The 22,589-nt window shown below is 34.4% G+C and overlaps 1 protein-coding gene and 1 pseudogene across 1 annotated transcript in view; one reads left to right on the top strand and one right to left on the bottom strand.

The window, feature by feature from the left end:
- Positions 1-3,574: 3,574 nt before the first annotated feature.
- Positions 3,575-4,471, bottom strand: LOC137764619 (large ribosomal subunit protein eL33 pseudogene; annotated as a pseudogene).
- A 4,981-nt stretch (positions 4,472-9,452) lies between these two features.
- Positions 9,453-22,589, top strand: part of COL3A1 (collagen type III alpha 1 chain) — a 38,570-nt gene continuing 25,433 nt past the window's right edge. The window contains exons 1-5 of the mRNA XM_068544803.1: positions 9,453-9,660; positions 19,568-19,770; positions 20,025-20,075; positions 20,513-20,626; positions 21,913-21,990. Of these exons, the coding sequence (XP_068400904.1) occupies positions 9,582-9,660; positions 19,568-19,770; positions 20,025-20,075; positions 20,513-20,626; positions 21,913-21,990 (525 nt within the window). The 5' untranslated portion in view covers positions 9,453-9,581. The remainder of the gene's footprint in view (positions 9,661-19,567; positions 19,771-20,024; positions 20,076-20,512; positions 20,627-21,912; positions 21,991-22,589) is intronic.

Raw genomic sequence — 22,589 nt, 5'->3', positions numbered from 1 at the left:
CATGAAAATAACCTTCTTCCTACTAATAAAATCAAAACATGAAAGCCCAATTCATAATTGAGCACCTTATGTGCCAGGAACTGCATCAGGCATTAGATATTTAATATTTTTCAAATTTTATTTTGAGATGATTGAATCTCTCTGCATTAACACTCTTTAGGGCTAAGTGCTTAAATGACACAGTCAAAAACAATTTCTGGGAACATTTTAATTGTGGGAGACACTCTTCCTCTTCCTCACTCAACCCCATTCCTTGCCTTTATCTATGCAAACTAACATTTATAAGCCAAGCATTTTCTTATAAGCTTTAAAAAAAATTATCTTTTGGATGGTGATCCAAAATAAACAGTTCAAATTAGATATGCTTTGGGAAAATGTTAATAAACTTGCCCTGGCAAATTATTTGAGTTGCCTTGTATTACTTTCATTTGGCAGGGATTTTATTTGGGGATTTAAAAAAAAAAAAAAAAAAAGAAATGAAGAAAAATATAAAACTTTACAGATGGATATTTTTATTCTAAAGTGAAGCTTTTCTTATAAAACCACTCTTCCAGTTTGAGAATTAAGAACGTTTAATTTAAATTTAGATTATATAAATTAGACTGGAAAAATAAGGAAATCACCAGAAAGCTTAGAATCATTGGTATTGGACTGGATTCTCAGCATCTCATCTGTCAACAGGTCAGTACTTCCTGAGCACTTATTTACTGAGTGAGTACCTTCTCTTTGAGACTACATGCAAGGTACCAGAGAAACAGTGACCACCAGAACAGACACAGCCCTTTCCCCGTGGGGCTTTCATCCTTGCAGAAAATATAAAATAATAATTATGTGTAATCAAGTAAATTATCATAATAAGTAAATAACTACCGGAAAATAATGAGAGAAAATAACTGAACTAATGGCCACTTCAGGAGTGTGGCCATTCAGTATGGCCCATATTTTGGCCTTCTTTTTCAATATTTTAAAATTCTGTGTCTTAAGATTTCTTTACCCCAAACTCTTGCTGCCCACTTCCCCTAAGTTCTAAGCTGTTGAGAAGAGGAAATGAGAGGTGTTCTCTTCACCTTTTTTAGCCAAGGAGAACAAAATTTAATTACAGCAATGCAGTGCTGGAAAAAACCGCTAGGAAGAGAGCTAACACCATGGTGGGTACACATGGGTACCCAAGGTGCCTGTCACTACTGCTGTTGTTTCCTCTGATTCACTGGTCACCCTTTCTTCTTATTAACTGCTAGGAAGGATTTTGCTAACTAGTATGGCTGCAATCATTAACAATTTGGTGAGATTCCAAAATCCACAGCCCCTAGAAATTTTCCTGGATTCCCTACTTGGAGAAACACTACAAGCAACTTACAGCACACTAAATCAGAAAGGTTGGCCTGGAAAACCATTTATGTAATTTCTCTGCTTTTGTTTTGGGGAATCTTCCAAATGAAGTGTCTAGAGAATCAGATATAATTTTGAGCAGGGTATGCTAACGTGGCTTCAACAATGATTTTACTTTTCTTGTAATTTTGCACTTGACATCATTTTTTCCAGTGGTGTGTCATGCTGTCCCAATTGACTGTCTGGCCATATTTTGCTCTGGTGTCTGCTATAGCAAAAAGTGCAGATATAAAGTTACCTTCTTCAACTCGATGTTAATTTCAGTGAAATCTCTCAAGATGCATCCTCTCCCCTTTTCCTCCGCTAAATCTATATGATTTCAAAGAGTCCATCAGTTCTTGATTATATTTTGAATAGGAAAGAGTAACTCTCTGATATTTTAAAATATTTCAAGAGACTTATTTTAGCTTGGGATTTCTTCTTAGTTAGTCATCACAATTAATAACTAGAAAACATATTTCTTTCTTATTTCTTCCCTTCCCCACCATAAATGTATGTTTTTTTGAAACGTACTTTTATTTGAAGTACACCACTTCAAATTGGGAGATGGAGAGGGCCAAGGAATTTTCATACAATCCTATGCAGTTTGATCACATAGTGCCTCCAACTATAACCTTTAGCTGTTGGCCTCTCACTGCCAGTCATACCCTAACTGATATTTTAGGAGTGACCATTTCAGCTCACACCAAGCAGCAATCAAGAGTGATACAACCCTGATGCTGAATCTAGGTCAATGAGGCTGCTCACTTTGGAGCTGACCTTGACCCAAACAACCGAAAACTGGATTCCAACTCCTACACACAGGGATCCTCTCAAGAATACTATTACCTGCTTCTATATATTCCTTGGCATACTCAACTAACCCAACTGGCATTTCCGTACTTCTCCAGGGAATTTAAACCAATAAAGCAAGCAATAGGAATAAAGGCATTCAACATTTGTCTTACATTATGTGTGGGGTGCCTATATTTGTGGAAGGGAAGGGAAATGTCAGTATTTTGATGACTTGATTATTTTACATTATTTTTTTTTTTCCTTTTTAGAATTTTTACTGCAAGGAAATTGAGTCAAGGGAAGTGAAACAGTTCAAAAGTGTGAGAACTCCTCGTTGAAGTATTTTGTTCTCATGATACTCATTTATATGTCATTTAAAAATTTTTATCCCCAAAATAAAACAGATGAAAATCGTGATGCATTTCTAGCTCAATTATTTAAATTGTTTTTGAAATTAACTTTTGACTTTCTTGTCATTCTTTCTTATCATCCTTGGCAAATTACCTGTGTTTCTTTCCATTTAAAAAAAAATTGTTTGTTTTTTTTTTTTTAGTGGTCTCTTACTTGTGATTCTTGTGGTGAACACAGAGTTTGACTGTTTTCAATTTGTTTGCTAACTAGTTCTATTGTTTACTTTTTTTTTTTCTATTTTAGAAATAAATTCATAACATCTGGAAGTCTCAAAAACCCATTATAAATCCAAAGCCTTCCTATGCTGGAAAGAGTGACCTTTCTTTTTTCAGAGTGATGGAAATACTGGGAATAATTAATTTATTAAAAATTACATGAGTTCTAAAGGATACAAAGGAAATAGATTACTTCACATGCATTCTGTTGGATTAAGTGTTTCATATTGTAAATCATGACACTTGACATTTATTAATTGCATATTCTATGAAAGGCACTATAGTAGTTACTATTGGGTATAAAATGATGATTAAACCTGAATCTTGCTTTCAGTAGCTTTCAGTCTAGCAAGAAAGATAAAACACTATAAATTAAAAGAAACTAAGAGCCATGGGAAAGCTAAGGAAGATTAGAGGAGGAGGAGAATTATCTCAACAGGGAGGATCAGAGAGATTTCCTAAATTAGGTGATGTTTGGGTTGGGTGTTAAAAATTGAGTAGGACTCGAGCATATGGAGTTGAGGAAGGCTCGTTTCAGACAGGAAGGCAGCATAAGGAAAGGCATGGATACGTATAAATATGTTAGGTATTGGAAAAAGAGAGCCATTCGATTCTCATTAGTCAGATGTTTTGACCTAATCTCTTCATGAAACGTATCTAATATCTGTGAAATGATGAAGGGTAGAGGCAGACTCTTCGTATGGGTCCTGCAAATTTTAAGAAATTCTTATATTATTAAACACTTAACTTTTCCCCCACACTTTTATTTATTTACTTTTCAATGTCTAAAATCTCAAGGGGTACAGCATCATGTGGATTCTGTGTCCAGTGGCCTTCGCAGGAAGATTGCTTCCGAATTTGGCACAAACCATGCCACTGTTTCCATGAGCACAAGTGGACTGACTTTTCCCCTCATTTTTTTGGTTTTGTCTGGTTTGCCACCAGGAGTCACTGTGTTCTTTGCTTTGTATACAAAAGAACATTTCTTGACAAAATAGAATTCAGTTTTATTTCAGGCATTAGCATCATCAGTTTTAAGAAAAGCTGTGTTGTACTCCCTCTTGTTCTGGAGATCCCACTTAAGCCAGCAAAAATGGCCTTGGACCACAACCTTCCAGACAGATCTGCATTTTAGAAATTCTGTTCCCAGCAGGCGTCCACACGTCCCAAGATGGAAGAAAGGGAATGCCTAATATTTCAACTACTTCATTCCAATCCAGTCATTCTTTTTTTACATTTATGACCTATTACCTATGATCTACACGGGACTGTGTTTGCTGCTGTGCATGAGTTTTAAAAGGGGATGGGAATAAAAAATAAGAATAGCTTATAGGCAGGAATAAAATAAATATATAAATGAACATAAATATAAAGCAAAGTTACAAAAATGGACATTGTCACATGAAAGCTAAGACTCCCGAGGGCAACACTCACATCCTTTGGAACAAAAGGAGCCTATTTACCATAGCTTCCTTCCACCAAGAATCTAATATTGGAATTGTTCCATATACCAATAACATGCCTAAATATAAAGCTTCTTTAAACATGATTTAATGTATAGACAAAAATGCAGTCTTCAGACAATCAAGCAGAATATTTGTTACATGAGCAGTAATGCTGACCTGAATAGGGGTTAGTTGTACAGAGTAACAGTCATAATAAGTTACACCTGGAAAGGCCATGTTTACCTCCATTTATTTGGTGAGAGAGAAGCAGGTGGCTCTAAATTTCTTTGTCCTAAAGAATTATTTGGATTAAGGGACCCTAAATATGGCCCCATTGGAATATCTGAATATAAAAATATTGAGAGGAATTAAAATCACTCTCCATTTGAAGCATGTAAATCCAATAAATTTGGCTTTGGCCTATCTCACGCTTCTATCAGAAGATCGTAATTTGGGCTTTCTTTTTATCTTTAGACAGAATTGGCTTCATTTGAAAAGCTATTGCAGCTGTGTTGGATACTGCTGAAAATTCCTAAGTATGACTCAGATGGCGAATTATATTTGATAGAGAGTCTGGTGGGATTTGCAGAGTGGAGCTTCAATCCTGAGAATGATTAAGTTAACTGAAGACCCAACAGGGAACTTCTGAACTCCTACAAGATGTTACTCCCAGACTCTGTGTCACCTTTGTGACAAAATTTATAAAGTAATCACACTGTTCTGGAATGAGTCAGTATGTTAGGTAATGAGATAGATTCCAATTTTCTGTGAATTTTCAAATATAATTACAATAATTATGATGGCAAATAAATATCATTGAAACATAAGTATATAAAGACTTCATTCCAGGAGGACATAATCATAATACTTCATAAACGTTCACAATTCAAACATGTACATTAAAGCAGTTTCCAGGGGACTTCCCTGGTGGCGTAGTGGTTAAGAATCCACCTGCCAGTGAGGGGGACACGGGTTCCATCCCTGGTCTGGTCCCTGGTTCTGTCCCAGGTGCCACATGCCGCGAAGCAACTAAGCCCGTGTGCCACCACTATTGAGCCTGCGCTCTAGAGACCGTGAGCCACAACTACTGAAGATCGCGTGCCTAGAGCCCGTGCTCCACAACAAGAGAAGCCACTGCAACCAGGAGCCCCTGCTCACCGCAACTAGAGAAAGCCCGCGTGCAGCAACGAAGATCCAATGCAGCCAAAAATAAATAAATAAATAAATAATTTTTTTAAAGCAGTTTCCAGGAAATTTTACTTGCTCAAATTTTAGTCAACCTTTAAAAGTATATGTGAATATATTAAAAATATATTTGCATATATATATATAAGCATATACACAGACACACATATAGACACACAAACACAGATGTGAATTCTCTTGCATGCCCTGAGATTGAACTCCATCATTCAGTATAAATTAATGAGGATTTACTCAAAACTTCTTAAATTACAGCAACACTGGAAATTAAATGATGAGCCGAAATCAGAATATTTCTTTTTAAAGATTAATGATGAGCCGAAATCAGAATATTTCTTTTTAAATTGGTCATTAACTCTACCACTGTATTCTTTCTCCATCTTTTTACAATCCTTCATTAGAAAAAAAAAAATGTATTCACCCAATTCCTAAATTGCATAAAAATATTGTTACCACATCAGTGACTAACCCAAGTGGAAAACATGGTGAAAAAAATTTGGAAAGCGTGCTATTTAATTCCAATTCCAATGAGTAATTTTGAGGTCATGCAACCTCATTGAACTTTCTGTTCAATCTTGGGGTAATTTTCAGCTGAAAAATACCGGGAGAGAAATGCAGAACCTCAGGCTTAACAGCAAACGATATAAAAAATAGATAAGAATAGAGGTACTTAGTGTTTCCAAAATGAGTACGTGTAGCACACTTCATTTTACTAAACATCAAGGAAATGTGAGTCCTGTCCAAAAGTAAAATTTCTAGGTTAAAGAGAAGTGGTTATCAATATAGTTCTATAGGAACAAAAATAAGGAGACAATTAACTCTACTTCAGGGAATAAGAGGAAATTACAGGGTCTTGAAGAACTGATCGTAGTAATCATTCAGAAATTTGCCTGTCATGTCCCACTACCAATCTCACTGCCTCAATCTTAGATATACCTGTGGTTAGAAGTGCCCCAGTCATTCAATACAACATGACATTTGCAACCACATTTTGGCTCTACTACACACATATTGGTATTTGTTTACATTATTTTAAAGGAAACACATCTCTCCAAACATGTTTTCACCACATAAAGTAAGTGGACTGACCCACCTCTCTAGGAATAGCAAAGAAAATTTGCATTGTATTTTACAATTGTAAGTTATCCTATTTTAGGCTGCAATTCTGCTATGGATTCAGTATATTTTTAAGTGAATCTTACCACAGATACATTTTAAATGGTTTTACAGTGATTTGAAAGCATATAGAAAATGTCCATTAAAAAATGCACCTCCTTTGCTTAAAGAAGAAAGTTATATATGAAGCAGTACGAGAAAGAGAGAGAGACGGAGAAAGAGAGGGAGAGACTTCTCTTCCATGTGTTTTTCATGATGGAGATAATTGATTTTCTTATCGCTATTGTAGAGAGCACTGCTGACATTCACTGGCCTACTGAGTTCATCACAGCTGTGCTTATGCATCTCTCCCAAGCTCCATTTTCCACTGAACTGGAAAAGATTTGAATTTTTGTTTGATAATCTGCCACACCCTTGCTTTGCCTCATCTTTTTAGTCACCCTCTTTGTTAAAGGAGAACCAGATTAATCAGTGCTTTAGTTGGTGCAGGTGTTTAGATTTGTGTTAAAACTCTAAATGTGATCCAGAGAGCAAAATGACATGTCTGTGTGAACTGGTTAATATCAGGGAAGTCAGGGATGTATAGAAACCAATGTGTGTCTAGAGTACTACGAGGACATCAGCCCTTGGACTGCATAGTAGAATTCAACACTGTGTGTATTTTGTCCAGTCGTGACACCAGCTGAGATCCACATCCATCTAGACACTGTATTAGAAAACATTTTGACATGAAGAGGATAATAAGATCTGGGACATAGAATACAAAGGATCCTGGTGCAGGACCTCCAGATATGCTTGAGGTAGTGAAGAATGCCAAATCAGAAAATCTGGAGTATGAGATTTATCTCTGGATCTCTCATGGATACCTTAAAACACAACAATTATTTTTTTGTGCAAAATATCAGCTAACTTTTTAAAAATGAGTACATCAATCATGAATTTTTCTCATGGGTATAAAACTTTTATTTGAATAGATAACCAAATTAAGAATTTTAGGACAAACCAAAAATACAATAGAAATTGTATATGTAATGCCTGAAATAAAGTATAAAAAGCATTATTTTAAAAATAATGTATCTAATTTTCCACATTGGAAAACAATTCTAATGAAGAAATTTAATCAATTTCAACTTTTATTGATCATGTACATAAGATAAGGTAATGAATACAGATACATAAATTTTTTTATGCAAGTGTCAGAGACACCAGGAGAAAAATGAATCATGTTTCTGAATTGGTTTGAACACAAGGGGATTTTTTTTTAATATAAAGCAAAGATGATTGAAAGACAGAAAAATGTATATAACAGTCTTTTCCCCCAACCTCTCCACTATGATCCAGTAGCAAAGCTTATTTTCATGACTGTTCAATTGTTACTTTTTTTCCCTAAGTAGTGTATCTCTGGTCTAAAATCAGAAGATGTGCAAGAGATTGGTCCAACTAGTTTTCTTTTCCTGTCACCAGATGATGTCATCTACATTTGGACGTCTTTGTGCTTTTAGTAACTGGGCCTGTAGGGAGGCAAGTGTACAACTGTCCTCTCTTATAGAATAGCTGTACACCTACGATTATACAAATAACATGTAAATTGAGTAAAACATTGTGTAACATGAATTGGGAGAAAGAGAAAGAAGAAGGTGAAAACAGTTTTAATGGAGGAAAGTCTTGAACTGGGTATTAGAGAAGTGACTTCCATGAATTGGTGTGAGATGGGGAGAATTTTATGTGCACATACATGCATGGAGATGGGCATGGCTAAGTTGACATGGAAAAAATAAAATAAATGCAGGTGACCTTGATTAGAATTGAATAGCTCATGTAGAATAGAGAGATGAATGAAGGAACTATGGACTGATGATTAGGGTATAAAGAAATATCTTGATTAATAGAAATAACTTGGTACTGTGGACAAGCACATTTTTCTTGCAAAGATTTATCAAAGACCTATAAATAGTATTTGCCCCTCTTTAAAATATGACCCAGAAATTACTCCCCATATCCAGAAATACATTGAAAAACTATGTTAATGTGGCCTGGAAATTATACATACAAAAGTCTAAGTTGAGAAATATTTATACTAATATTTATACCAATCCAGATAAAATGAGAACTTTTGGTACTCTTTTGATATTTCATGTGATAAGCTCTTTCTCTTTCTGTTTCTTACAAAGTCAAGACATGAAGGGCTACATTTTCCTCTAGAAAAATCCGTTTCAGCTTTTACAAGCAGTATAAAATTTGCACTCTCACAAGGAATTACTCTTTGGCTGGCTAAAGAAATTTGTGAAAAATAGAAACAGCTATAGATTAGCATCTAACTTTTAAGGTGCCATTCAAACATATCTTAGATACTTAGTCTTTTGACATTTGCCTGAAACTGAATTTCCAGGACCCAGAGTGGGTGGATGAATGAAAGGGACACACAGAGGCTTTTCTTCCAGTTAATCTTTTACAGTTCCCTATTTAAATTGAGTTAGGGTGGATCCTGGCAAAATCCCAATATAAAAGTCTTCTAGGAAGATCAGGTTGGCAAATTAGTCATGCCCAAGAAAAGGGCATCAAGAAATTTCTCAAAATGATGCAGTTGTTAATAAGGGGAAATAAAAAAATACCCACATCTAAGTCTTTTATTAAAACTCAAGGTAGAGCCTTTTGATATATATTCTTAAGTTGTGCAAAGACACGTATGACTAAAATATGAAACAAACTTATACATACACAGATAGACAAAAGCTCCAGATGTGCAATTTCTCCTAAGTTGTGGGTTGTGTCTTCCATAAGGGAAAAAGACATATTAATCATTTCTTTTACTGCTCAGGGGATGGGTGCTGCTCTCATATTTCAGAAAGGGGCTGGAGAGCGAGGGAAGCCAAACTTTTTCCTATTTAAGGCCAAAGCACAGGAATCTCAGTGGCTGAGTTTTATGACGGGCCCGGTGCTGAAGGGCAGGGAACAACTGATGGTGCTACTCTGAGCTGCTTTGCTTTTCTCCTTTTTGCACAAAGAGTCTCATGTCCGATATTTAGACATGGTGAGCTTTGTGCAAAAGGGGACCTGGTTACTTTTCGCTCTGCTTCATCCCACTGTTATTCTGGCACAACAGGAAGGTGAGTAGGTACCGATTTCAAGCAACTTTATGGGGTTTTTGCCTTTACTTCTCTTTACAAATCAGTATAAAGGGGAAAACAGTCTCCTAAAAGCTAATTTCCTCTGTCAGCTCCCAGCTGTGAAACGTAGAACTGACCAGGGTGGTGCTTTTTACATTTGCTTAAAGAGAATACTGTCCGTTTTGTATTTTAAAGTTCTCTGGTTGTTGAAGATAAAGATGTTCTTGTATTAACTTGTTTTCACGTTAACGGTACTGGAAACTTTTTTAAATGGCTTTTAAAAGTTCCCCTCCTGGATTGTTAACATCGTGGAATGCTTCCCTAAGCAGTCTGGAAGTTATTGGTCTCTTGTAATACCTTTATGCTCTCCTTTGTATGCTGGATTCTTTGTCAGGATAGAACATTAAGCATTGTTTACCCAGTAAGATAATGCATCTTAAAAATAGCATGCATTAAGGATAGTCTAAAGGAAAACACTACACATTATTAGAACCATTGAAATATATTTCTGTAAAATGGCAACAAGGTAATACCTGCAACGTTCTTTAAACGGGTTCAAACTGTAAAAGAGTTTCATTGTTCCTGTTTGTATTCAGTTTCAAGCATTTACATGGTTGATTAATACGTATCTTCTAGTAATTTATGGTTAAGGCCCTAGTGTTTTCTGCATGTTCTACATTTTAACTGCATTTACATTGACAAAGAGAGTATTTATGAAAATATTTTCAACAGGAATGTTTGACTTTTCTGCAAACAAGGTAAAGATATTAGTACTCTTTGACTTCAAAAAGTTGATTTGTTCTATTTTCTAGTAAGTGTAAATGATGGTTCTCATGTTCTAATTTCCTCAAAACCATGTTTGGTTCATTATCTTACTGTGTGAAAATATTTCTTTTAATTCATATGTTTCTCAGAGTCATTAAAATACCAGACATATTGGAATTAAAACTTTCATAGAATTAAGTCTTTAAATGCTAAATTTGAAGATACTAGAAGAAATCATTACACATTCATTTCTATGTGCACATAGTAAAAAAATGCTCACATTTAAACCTATAGTTTTTGCAAACATGGTGTCTGAAAACAGTTTTTCATTTTTAACGTCAAATATCTTTAATGTCCTATAGGTTGTATATGTAAGGAGGGGGGAAACACCCAATGATCTTTCTTCAGTTATATTCAGCCCATGGCCACAAATGAAAAGAAACATCCATATTCCTTGTTCCCTTCATTTCCTGTCCTCCTTTTTCCTCTCCTCCCTTCCTTTCTCCACCTTCTCATCTCTCCACCCCTTTTGACTCCTTTGGACCTCTTCCCCCTTGTCATTCCTTCACTCGTCACCCCATCCCCTTCCTAGGCAAGACCATCTCTCTTCATCTCTCCTTCTCCTTCCCCACTTCCTCTATCACCTCCTCCCTCATCCCCTAGTGCCCTCCCTGTGGCTCCATCTCTTTTCTTTCTTCCCTCCTCTTGCCTCCTCCCCCTTTCCTTCCCTTGAATTCTCAGTCCTCTTTCCTCCGTTCCTCTCCTCTTCCCCTCCCCATTCTATTCTCCCAGAAGATGCCACAACCCCTAGTCCTTGGCTAAAATACCAAATGACTTCTACCACACCTCCACCTCAATCAAGACTTTTACCTTTTTAAAAATCCTTAAATTCTGCTAATTTCTGGGGAAAAAATCACAAAGTTCTCATTTATTGGAAAGACTACAAACCTTTAATGTTTAGTTCAAAAGAGTGACAAAATATTTGTGGTTGCCTAGTGGTTACAATCTTTTATAATCATTATGGCTGTTTTTCTTCTCAATCCCACTTTAGAGGGGAAAAAAGTGTTTGATACCTACAGGATCTTTATATCACATAAGTTCTTTTTATTTTCCCTTTTCCCTTTAGCTGCAGAATATAATAAAAAACCATGAAATTTTGCTGATCCATTTGTATGCTTTTATGCTCAAAAGAAGTTGTAAAGGATTTTGTTCAGTTTACTGCTTTTGTTTCTCATGAAAAAAGATGTTTAAGTTTTTTTTTGAGATAGTAACATCTTATGTTCCCTGGAGGTTTTACAAAACAAGACCAAAAAAATGCTGGTAGATTAGTTTTGGGGAGGTTACAGGAGGTGGTTGAATATACAGCACATTGAGAATAGTCATATATAGTTCTGGGGTATGGGTTTCTTAAAAATGCCCTGAGAATCCCAGAAACAGAACAGCTCCAATAAGCACTAACTTCTAGTCTACTCACATGGATATTCTAGAGCATAAAACATGTCCTCACAAAGAATTTTGGTCTTATTACAAATCTGTGAAAGTTCTATCTAATTCATGTATTTTCTTCTACCAATGGAGAAATATGTTCTATTTTATATTTCCTGTAGTTTATAAACATGCCAGATCTTAAGCACAAAGACTTGCTACCTAGTGGCTGACAGACAGTTACCATTTGCATAACCAGTGCCAACATAGATGTTACACAGCTGGATTCCGTACTTTATAATGAGATTTCAAAATATCACATGTGTGAATTTTAAGTATTAAACACTACTTTCCTAAGAAAACAGGTATATTACTGATAAAATATTGTCAAACACACATACTCAAACACAAACACGTGGTAGCAATATTCAAAGACTTTTAGGAAATGGGCTTGAATGTTATGGCCACTTTCAAAATTCCATATATAACTATTCCACATATAATATATAACTATTTTTGTGAATATGTCAAGTTTCTGATTTTTTGGACTATTTGACATATTTTAGTTACTGCTTATTAAATAGATAAAAGGATAAAAAGTTATTACTAAGTAATATTGCTTCATTAGGGCAGGGAGATAAACTTAATTTTAATTCAAAGTGTTCTAATGTTTGAGCTTATATGTAGTTACTCGGCTAATTCCACTGTGATAATGAACTCTGGGCATTTAATTGTTTTAGAATTAAAGTCCACTGTAAATGGACTCAGAGAAATCAGTTCCTTATCACAGGTCATGAGAGTCTATTTTCTTTTACACTAATTTCCGTTATGCTTTAAGAGGGGATTTGTAACTGATCAAGCACACTTTGAACTGCTAAATCTACTTTTAAATAGGAGGTTCATCTAAAATTTAAGCAGAAATTATCTTCAGCTCTGTAAAAATATAAATTCCAAGAAAATAAAGTATTGGTACAAAATTTTGTGTTTTTCATTAATGATACCTTGCATTTCCTCCCCACCTCTAGAGTATTCAACAACAGATGATCTAAAGGCCTCTAAGTAAACAGATATTCTGATTAAATTCTGAAATTAAACATCTCTGTATTGTAAGAGAAAAGAACAAAGCCACTGGAACAATTCTGGAAAAGAAAGACTGTGGTTATGTGCTTCTAACTAGTTCAGATTCTTGGGTTGATGTCTTATCTACAGGCTCATTATAAAAAATCAAGAAGCGCTGGATATGAGTTTTCTAGGAGTAGAGTTGAGACTAAAAGCCCTCACAAAAGTCTCTGTTCCACACCTACAGAGTTGCATGCCAGAACCTGAGTAGTCACTCAGGGAGAAGAGTGCCATCTACTGAAACCCCATTGTTTCCATTGTGGATGACTGGTGCAGAGTTCCAAAGATTATGTAGCTCAGTTCTTTCATTTTGTAACATCAGATGATCTCACCACCTTGAAGTGATTAAAGTGGATTGCTTAAGAGTTAAAGTTTTAAAGATGAAAGATGTTATTGCCTTTGCTGGACATGAAGAACATTTGTAAAGTTTCCAGGTCTACAATAACTTTCTGGAAACGTCTCAGTGGGCTGTTTCTCGTAAAACAGTTTTTCCTAGAAAAAAGTGTAGTGCTGTTGTTTTCTACATTCAAAAGAAAAAAATAAAATAAAATAGAAAAGAGAGGGGTGGTATGATGTAAAAAAATCTAGAGTTTTCAAAAGGGAAACTTGGCCTGTTTCATGTCAAGATGACAACGGAAAAAATAAGATAGCAATTCTTACACAAATCATTTGTTAACTGCAGTTTGGGGAGTTACATTAAACACTAGAATTTCTGTCTGTGCCTAATGAAAACACAGCAGAAATGGATTCCTTTCAGATTAACTAATAAAACCCTTGTATTTTCCATGACTGAGGTCAAGAACTGCCATTTAAAATGTAATCTTAGTGAACAAAACGAAAAGTTCAAAGAAGAGGACAAAAATTAAAGTGCCCCAAAGATGTAAACATTGAACATAAAGGATTCAGAACCTATTAAAAATTAAATTTGCTTTGGAAAGTCACATTAAGAAATTACTGCTTCAGTAAAATGGCATTTATTTTTCCAAAACTTTGTTTTCTATAGTATTTGGTGCGGAGGAGAGCAAACAGGGACTGTGTTTCTCAAGTTAATTAAAATCAGAGAAATGCTCTGGAGCTGCCTGGTGTGTTCATAAATGTCCAAGTTCAGAAGGGAAGCTTTTAATGAAGTTAGAAGTTCATTAATATGAATCATTTAGTAACTGTATTTTCTGAAAATCAATCTTAGACATCCTAAATAGGATGTCTAAAAACAAAATCCTATGTTTTTGGCACTGGATACATAGGCCTTATCTGTTTATTGTTGTTGCTGCTGATAGGATCCTGCTTCTCTGTATCTAGTAAAATGTATGCTGAGTTCCCAGTCCCGGTTAATCCTGTTGGTGGTCTGGATGTCATTAGGGTGGTCTTGGAGATTAAACTCTTTTTCATAAGGTCAGGAGAAAATAAACAACAGAATTCAACTCCAGATATTATCTTCTCGTTTTGAGGCCAGATTGAAAAGATATTCTGCAGAAAAATGTTATTCCTTAAAAAAAACAAAAAACAAAAAATAAACCCTGTCTTTTTAGATTCTGATTTTAAGCTTGCAGGATTTAGAAACCATAATGGGACAGAGCTTTGAAGTTAACTTCTTTAATCCTACCCTGCCCTTGAAACTGCAGAAAGGGAATAGAATGTAGTAGTTAAAGAGTATGGAATTTAGAGACAGCTTTCCTAGGTTCAAATATTAGCTTTACCTCTTACCATAGAAAACCTCGGGAAAATCACTTCATGTCTCTGTATCTCAGATTTCCCACCTGTAAAATGAGGATTATGACAACACCCACCTCACAGGGCCTGTGGGAAGATTAAGTAAAATAGATATGCGAAGCGCTCAGAACAGGGCCTGCAACATAAGAGATACAGATACAAACTCTGCCTAGTATTAGTTTTACTAACACTGGAAAATAAAATTACTGTAAGGAAGAAATTAAAGTACTTAATGATTTAGTGATAAGGAAGGTAAGAATAACATTTTGGTAAGAAATTAAAGTACTTAATGATTTAGTGATAAGGAAGGTAAGAATAACATTTTGGTTATCAGACATAAAACTTAAAGATGTTTGCCAACTGTAATTATACAAGCAGAATATATTTTCCTCAGTATTCCTATTATTGATCACTAATCAGATTATATTATAATGTAATTGCTGATTGTTAGGTATATGATACTTTTAATTCTAATTCTCTAATATTTTTATTTTTCACAGGGAAAAATATTAACCACCTTAAAGGAAATTTCTAATTGGAGACATAAAAATCATATAACTATAAAGAATAAAACAAGGAAACATCTAGAAATGATGATTCATAAAATTTCTTGGTTTTGGGGTTTGTTTTTTTTCGTAGGGGACAAGAATAAGAAGAATCTACCTTGTCCATGCAAAACATTTTAAAATTGAAATTATCTACTTAGGTCTACAGATATTTCCTTCAGTCCTTTTTGTTAATTCATCTAACATACTTTAACATACTCTGATTAATAATAAGCAGCCAAAACATATTTATTAAAAATGTATGTTCTTCAAACATAAGTATCATTTAAAAGCCAAACATATTTCAGTTGGAAGCTATATGAATTCCTTTTGCTCACACTTACAAAATATTCAACTTTCTACCGTAACAGGAAAATAATGTTACGATAATTTGCATATCACATCTGTTATTTTTAGATTTTCAGATGAAAGAAAACCTTCTCTCTGAAGAGGATTCAATCAGAAGAGAAGAGAAAAGAATTAAACTTGTCACTCAAGCTAAATCAACAATTTGATTGGATGCTTTAGGGCATATTATTTTTACTCCAAAAATGGAATTAAGACAAACATAACTTGCATTATTTTTTAGTCACTACAGTAAAAGTCTATCAAATCAGCATAAATTAACATTTGAAGAATGGAAACCAAAACAACAAAAAGGAAAGCTTTTAAGAACATCTGAAAATATTAAATTATGTCACTTGGTTTTATTTTTCTCTAAAGTTCCAAAACAGAGAGCTAGAAAATAAAAGAGTCAAAGAGTGGATTATGTCATACACTAGCTTCATTTTGTTTTATAACTTAGATGATGATTTAGTCTAATGCATTGTTTGAGTGAACACAGAGAAATTTATTTCAGGACAGTTCTTTGTACATGTCACTAAGTGACATGAGAGGTGGGGTTTAAAATTAATTACGCATTGGAACAGGGAGACTTAGTTTAAGCAATAACACTAAAGGAAGTAATTGGGAAATCTATTACTTGTCCAGCAGTAAAAATGAGATTATTTACCTTTTCTTTAACATATTTACAAAAGCATGTATCTTATTTTTTTTCATCAAAGCTGCTCTGAATTTAGATATCTAAGAAAAGAAGGGAATAATATGAGATGACTACTGTTTCTGAATTCCGTTTTCTATTTTATTTCTAAACGCTGCAAGTGGCTAACTAGAGCGTTTTATTCCTCTTGAAAACAAAACATTTTTTTCCTTGACTCTGCCATGATTTTCTCATATATAACTAGGCTATGGTCCTAAAACTGAGGGCCGTGAGACATCTGTGTAATAGGTTTAGCTTCTGAGAGAACATGTTGCCAACCATATTTTGTCATGCACAAAACACAAAGTTAGAGGCAACTACATAAAATTCTCCATTCTTTCAACAAGGGTGACTGAGGTAGAACTGCAGAGAAAAGTCTGACTTTCAGCTACAAGTTTCTACAGGAACTGACTTTTCAGGAGAGCCAGATTTCTTTCAAATGAATGTGAGATAAGTTACGGCAATAAGCAAAAGTGCATTAATTCTTACTTTTCAAGCATTCCACCTTTCTTCTTTTATTTAGAACATCACCTTTAAAAAATAGAGAAGTACACCAAAATAACTCAACCTTTATATTGAGACCTCTATGTTTTAAAAAGCATAACACACATGGCTTCTAATAAAATTTGGAAAGAAAAGGCTAAATAATTTTCATTTATGTAACACTGAGTTTAACTCCAATTCTAAAAAATTCATTTACAACTTTAATGTCAATACTATGCTCATTTGTTTAAAAGTTTGCAGAGTGAATGTAAAATACCGTATCTCTAGGTTGTGATAGTACCTTCAATGAGACACAAATATAGGAGGATGAATACACAAGGGAAAATGTTGTATGTTAAATTTAAAGCAGAATAAGAACATAGGAAGAGAAGATATTTAAAATACAACATGCTTGACCCTAGTTTTAACTGTTATCTTCATTTGTCTTTAATATGTCATCAGTATCCAACAGCTAATTTTTATAAAACAGGTCCTATGTCAAATATAGAAAGATATTCTTGACCCAAAGACAAAGAGCTAAAAAAAGTATTAGTATAAACTGGTCGTATCTTTTTCTTCTTTTTCTCAGCTTTATTGAAGTATAAATGACAAATGAAATTGTATATATTTAAGGTGTACAACATGATGAGTTGATATATATACACATTGTGAAATGATTACCACAATCAAATTAATTAATACATCCACATAGTTACGTGTGTGTGCGTGTGTGTGTGTGTGTGTGGTGAAAACACTTAAAATCTACTCTCTTAGCAAATTTCAAACATATATTGGCCTATGGTCAATATTCTGTATACTAGTGATATCTTCAAGGAAGCTGAGAAGCCTGATATCCACATTATTAATGGGAAAAAATCTTGAGCTAAAACTAATCTGTTGGGACACTTCATATAATGTTAATTTAGAGAAATTTTTTAAAAATAATTCATCTTAAGAAAAGGGAGCCAGTGTAAAGTTTGAAGAGTGTATGTCATGCAATTTTATTAAACAACCTTCCATCTCATCAAAATTTTCAGGCCTTTTCTGAAAACCAGTGAACTTAGTTCCTAAATATGTCAGTTCTGCTTAGAGAACAAATTTAATGCCTAGATCCTTTAAATTACTACTGTTCATAATAATATGAAAAAGATTGCACTTCTCTTAAGCATATCTTTCAGAACACCATTGAAACAGGCCTACTTCATTCACATGAGGTAAGCATTTTGGCATTCAGCTTTTATGCTCACAAAGTATAAAGGAATGCTCCTTTAAAAGCTTAGACAATATTTCTTTCCAATGTTCTCATCTGTTTCAAACATGGAGGAGGAACTAAAATAACTTTTTAAAATAAGCAGATTCTTTCTTGCTTACTTAAATTTGCAGTTAAACAACCATACTTTCTTTTATTAGCTGTAAACACATTGGGTAATTGTAACAAGAAAAGACTTTTAAACTTCTTGAATCCATCAGGGGTGTGGCACAAGATCATTAAAGTTGTATCTGCACACATAGATGGAAATGAGGAGGGGAGGTATGCTGTAGAGTACCTAGATTCCAAAATTCTCCTTTTTTTGTGAACTTTTCTTTATTGAATCAGCCAAACCTCTATACCCAAAATATTTAGCATTACTTCAGGTATGGAGAGGATATAAAAACGGGAACATGAAGAGGTTATCTTCATGGCTGTATGTAGTATCCAGGTAGAAAAATCTCAGGACTCTCTCTAAGGCCTCTTGGCCACAGGGCACCAAAAAGTGTTCTTAAATGACTTGCCTTCTCCCAAGCAAGCCTCTTTCAACAGACAAAAGTTCGGGCTCTGAGAAAATAAAATTTCACTGTTTTACAAAAATACAAATACTGAACAAGTATATGATTTGTTGTTGGCAAAAATTTTTGCAGATGTTTAGAAACTTGTAGTTTATTTTCTCAACTACTGGCAAGCTATCATAGTAATCCTCAAGAGCTAAAGTTATACTCAAGCACAGTCCACAGCTAATGCTTTAAGAATTGAGACCTGGTTTTATTTTGGCAACCCCTAAGCTGATTCATTGTTAATAGCTGCTGAAATTTCAGTATCTTACATATAATTAGGAAACAAGTCTAAAATTTTGGTTGAAGCAAATTTTTGACCATTTTAAGCCACAAATACACATGGTCATGATTCATATTTTTCCCTATTATTCCTTGCCAATTTTTGTTTAAAAAAACTTTTTTTTTTTTTTTTTTTTTTTTTTTTTTTAGTGATTTGGAAACCTCTTTACATCCATATGGGGTATACAATATATTATATTATATCATATTATGTTGACCTACTAATGCCCAACAGAGCTAGCAGTGATATTCAATACATACAATAAGACTTGTTAAGATTTTCCCAGGAATCTGGAAGAGTTTTATGTTGCCAAGAGTAATTCAGATTTCCCCTGAATTTCTCAACTAGGTTAATAAAATCCAGAAAGTCTTCAGAGTTAGTGACAAAATCATCTTTAGAGTTTAATGCTCCCATCTATAGTTAAAGCGAAGAATAGAAATTAGATAGAAAAACTTGTTTTCAATTGCACAATTAATAAATAAATGTTTAAGTGATTGTCGGATTTCCACTGGTGTTAAATTCTCACTACAAGCAAAAGTAAAATACCTACTGGCCCTAAGGAAAGTTTACCTTGGTATACCAATTTGATGTTAATAAACAGATTTGGTATTTAAAGCAGTCTCTTACTACTTAGCAAATTATGGAGGAAGACCATGATATTCTTCATAATTTGATTTTGGATTTTTTTTTGAACGTGCAAAATATCACACCATCTCTCTTATTTTTCAGTTGTTGAAGGAGGATGCTCCCATCTTGGTCAGTCCTATGCGGATAGAGATGTCTGGAAACCAGAACCATGCCAAATATGCGTCTGTGACTCAGGATCTGTTCTTTGTGATGACATAATATGTGATGACCAAGAATTAGACTGTCCCAACCCCGAGATCCCATTTGGAGAATGTTGTGCAGTTTGCCCACAGCCTCCAACAGCTGTGAGTTTAAAGAAAATCTGTACATACTCAAGATTCATATTTAAACACATGAATAGTTCCTATGTCACAGGAGCCTGAAAGGAAGTGAAAGTTATGTCCAGCAAATAATCACATGGGTATTACCAGTAAAAGGTGAACCTTCCTGTTAAAAACCAGAGATTGGATGCAATTTAGGATAAGAAATTGGGACACACTTCATGGGAAAATTGTTCCTATCTATGTCTTGTTTAATCTGTATCTTTTCCATTTATTAGCCCACTCGCCCTCCTAATGGTCATGGACCTCAAGGACCCAAAGGAGATCCAGTAAGTAAACATTCTACAGTGAAAGGAAATTAGTTCCTTGATGAGTTTGCTTTCCTTTTTTCCCTTCTAATAACCTTTCCATATTTGAACTTTCATCATGTATACATTTCCTTTAGTACCACATATTTAAATAATGACACATGATAACTCAAACTGAGAATCCATAATTGTGCATGTAAAGATTCAGATTTCCCCATCTTTGTATAATGTCTTCATCCCTATTATTGGTTTGAAAAATAACATATAGGTCAATATACAAAGGAATAAATTACACTGAAATTATTCACATGATTTGGGTAAAAATGTATAGATTCCCAAGAAAACGTATCCCTTATGTTGATTTCTTATAAAGCATAGAAGCTACAATTTAATAATGATTCTAAATCACTAGGACTTTTCAGTGTTTTGTTTATTTTTATCTCTGATTCTTTTTTTAGGGTCCTCCTGGTATTCCTGGGAGAAATGGTGATCCTGGTCTTCCAGGCCTGCCAGGTTCCCCTGGTTCTCCTGGCCCTCCTGGAATCTGTGAATCATGCCCTACTGGTAACCAGGTAATAAATTCCAGGACTAAAACGTTGTCCCATTTAAAACTACCTGGTTCATTTTCTTTTCTTTAGTCTATATTACATCTCACTTCTGTGGGTTTCTTATATCTATTCTCTGATTTTGTGTATTTAACAAATTCCCATCTAGTGCTTATATATGCTAGGCACTCTTCTAAATGCTTTATAAATATTCACTTTTCCTCATAATTCTAATGGTATTGCTACTATATCTTTGCAAAATTTCCCAGCTTCTAAGCAGGCATATAATATATGCATTATGTTTGAAAAATGAACCATCAACTCCCCAAAGAATTAACCTAGAGAATTTAGGAATTGCTGTAACTATTCCCCTTATAATCCTGATGGTAAAGCCTCTGAAAGTCTGGACAAAAGCAGCTGAAGAGCTATGAACACTCCTTAATGACTTCCAAGTCCAGAGGATTATTCAAGCCTATGCAACTACTCTTGCCAAGCCTTCAGAGCATATCCTGCCCCTCTTAAAAAGCATGGCAACCCACTAACTCTGCATGTAAAGCAGATAACTAAACAAATAAATAAGGCAACATTTCTACTGCATGAAATTAGGAGAAATTAGAAAACACATATACAAATCACTGTGGGTTGAAAAAAAAAGATTTTCAAAAATCAATTTGACAGGAAGCAAAGGATATAGTCTAACTTATTCTTATCTTGGTACCAAACAGAATCCATTGCTAGAATTCAAAATAAAATAATTTCCAAAACAATCCAATAAACACATGAACCTTTCTATTAAATCTCGTGCTTGTTTTCTATGGGCATGTTTACTTTTTGGCGAATCTGTTAGGTACATTAACCAAAAACTGGAGATATAAATTTTACTTGTCTCATTAACTTTTGAGAAAGTAATTTGACATCTTCATTTTTTCTGCTCCAAGTAAGAAAGTCAGATTATATGATCTCAAGGCTCTTTCAGCCTTCGTCTACAATCTTATGTTTCTAAGGCTGTAGATATCACTTAGAAATATTTTTAGTAAGAGCATATAGAAACAAATTATTTAGAAACAAATTGCATACAGTCAGTTGAAAGATTTGTGCATTGCATAGGCAAGTATTTCTGTAAGACATCTAATATCTAAAGTTACAGAGAGATAGAATAGCAAGATAATTCAATAATACATACCACACTCTCTGGCATGCTGAAAACTTTCTATCAGTGAACAGATGTTGCATGCATTTCTTCTAAATGCTTCTGAAAAGAACTATGATCGGTATATCAACATGATCTTATCTACCTGGTCTCTTTGCTACAGAACTATTCTCCCCAGTATGAGGCGTATGATGTCAAGTCTGGAGTACCAGGAGGACTCCCAGGCTATCCCGGGCCAGCTGTATGTACAAGTGTTTGTCAGCATTTAGAGAATAATTTAGCCTTCCACTCTGTTAAATCTTGAATGGTTGTTCTTCTAGTAATACAGTGTTATGACAGAATTGTACAAAATAGCTTATTCTTTGTTAAGACCGGGAAAGAAAATGGTAGGTTTATCATGATCCTTCTTTCCTAACTCATTTTTTTTTCTTCACTGCCTCTTATTTCACGGCTGTTTTGCCACTTCTTCCTTCTTTACAAAACCACCTGTTCCAGGGGCACACCTGCCTTCATACTTAGGTCTCACACGCCTATATTTCCTAATTTTAACCAAATTTTGTTATTTTTCACTTCCACTTTTTCTCACCTGACTTGTTCAAAACCTTCTTTCAATGTCTGTTCATTATTCAAATGCTACTTTCTAGATGACAATCCACTTGCTGACAATCCAATATCACAATTCATCTCACCTCAAATCCTGAAATCAAATACAAATATTTCCAGAATTTATCGAGTATTTAAGTTCATCTATTGTAAATGATATCAATTCACATTGTATGCGAAGGGTTCCCTTCAATGTAAATGACTTGCAGTTTTGATAGAAGAAAATAGCAAAAAAGC

Source organism: Eschrichtius robustus, chromosome 5 (assembly GCF_028021215.1).
Source record: "Eschrichtius robustus isolate mEscRob2 chromosome 5, mEscRob2.pri, whole genome shotgun sequence".
NCBI lineage: Eukaryota > Metazoa > Chordata > Mammalia > Artiodactyla > Eschrichtiidae > Eschrichtius > Eschrichtius robustus.
The sequence above is the reverse complement of the archived record's forward strand: the minus strand, read 5'-3'. Positions and strand labels throughout refer to the sequence as shown.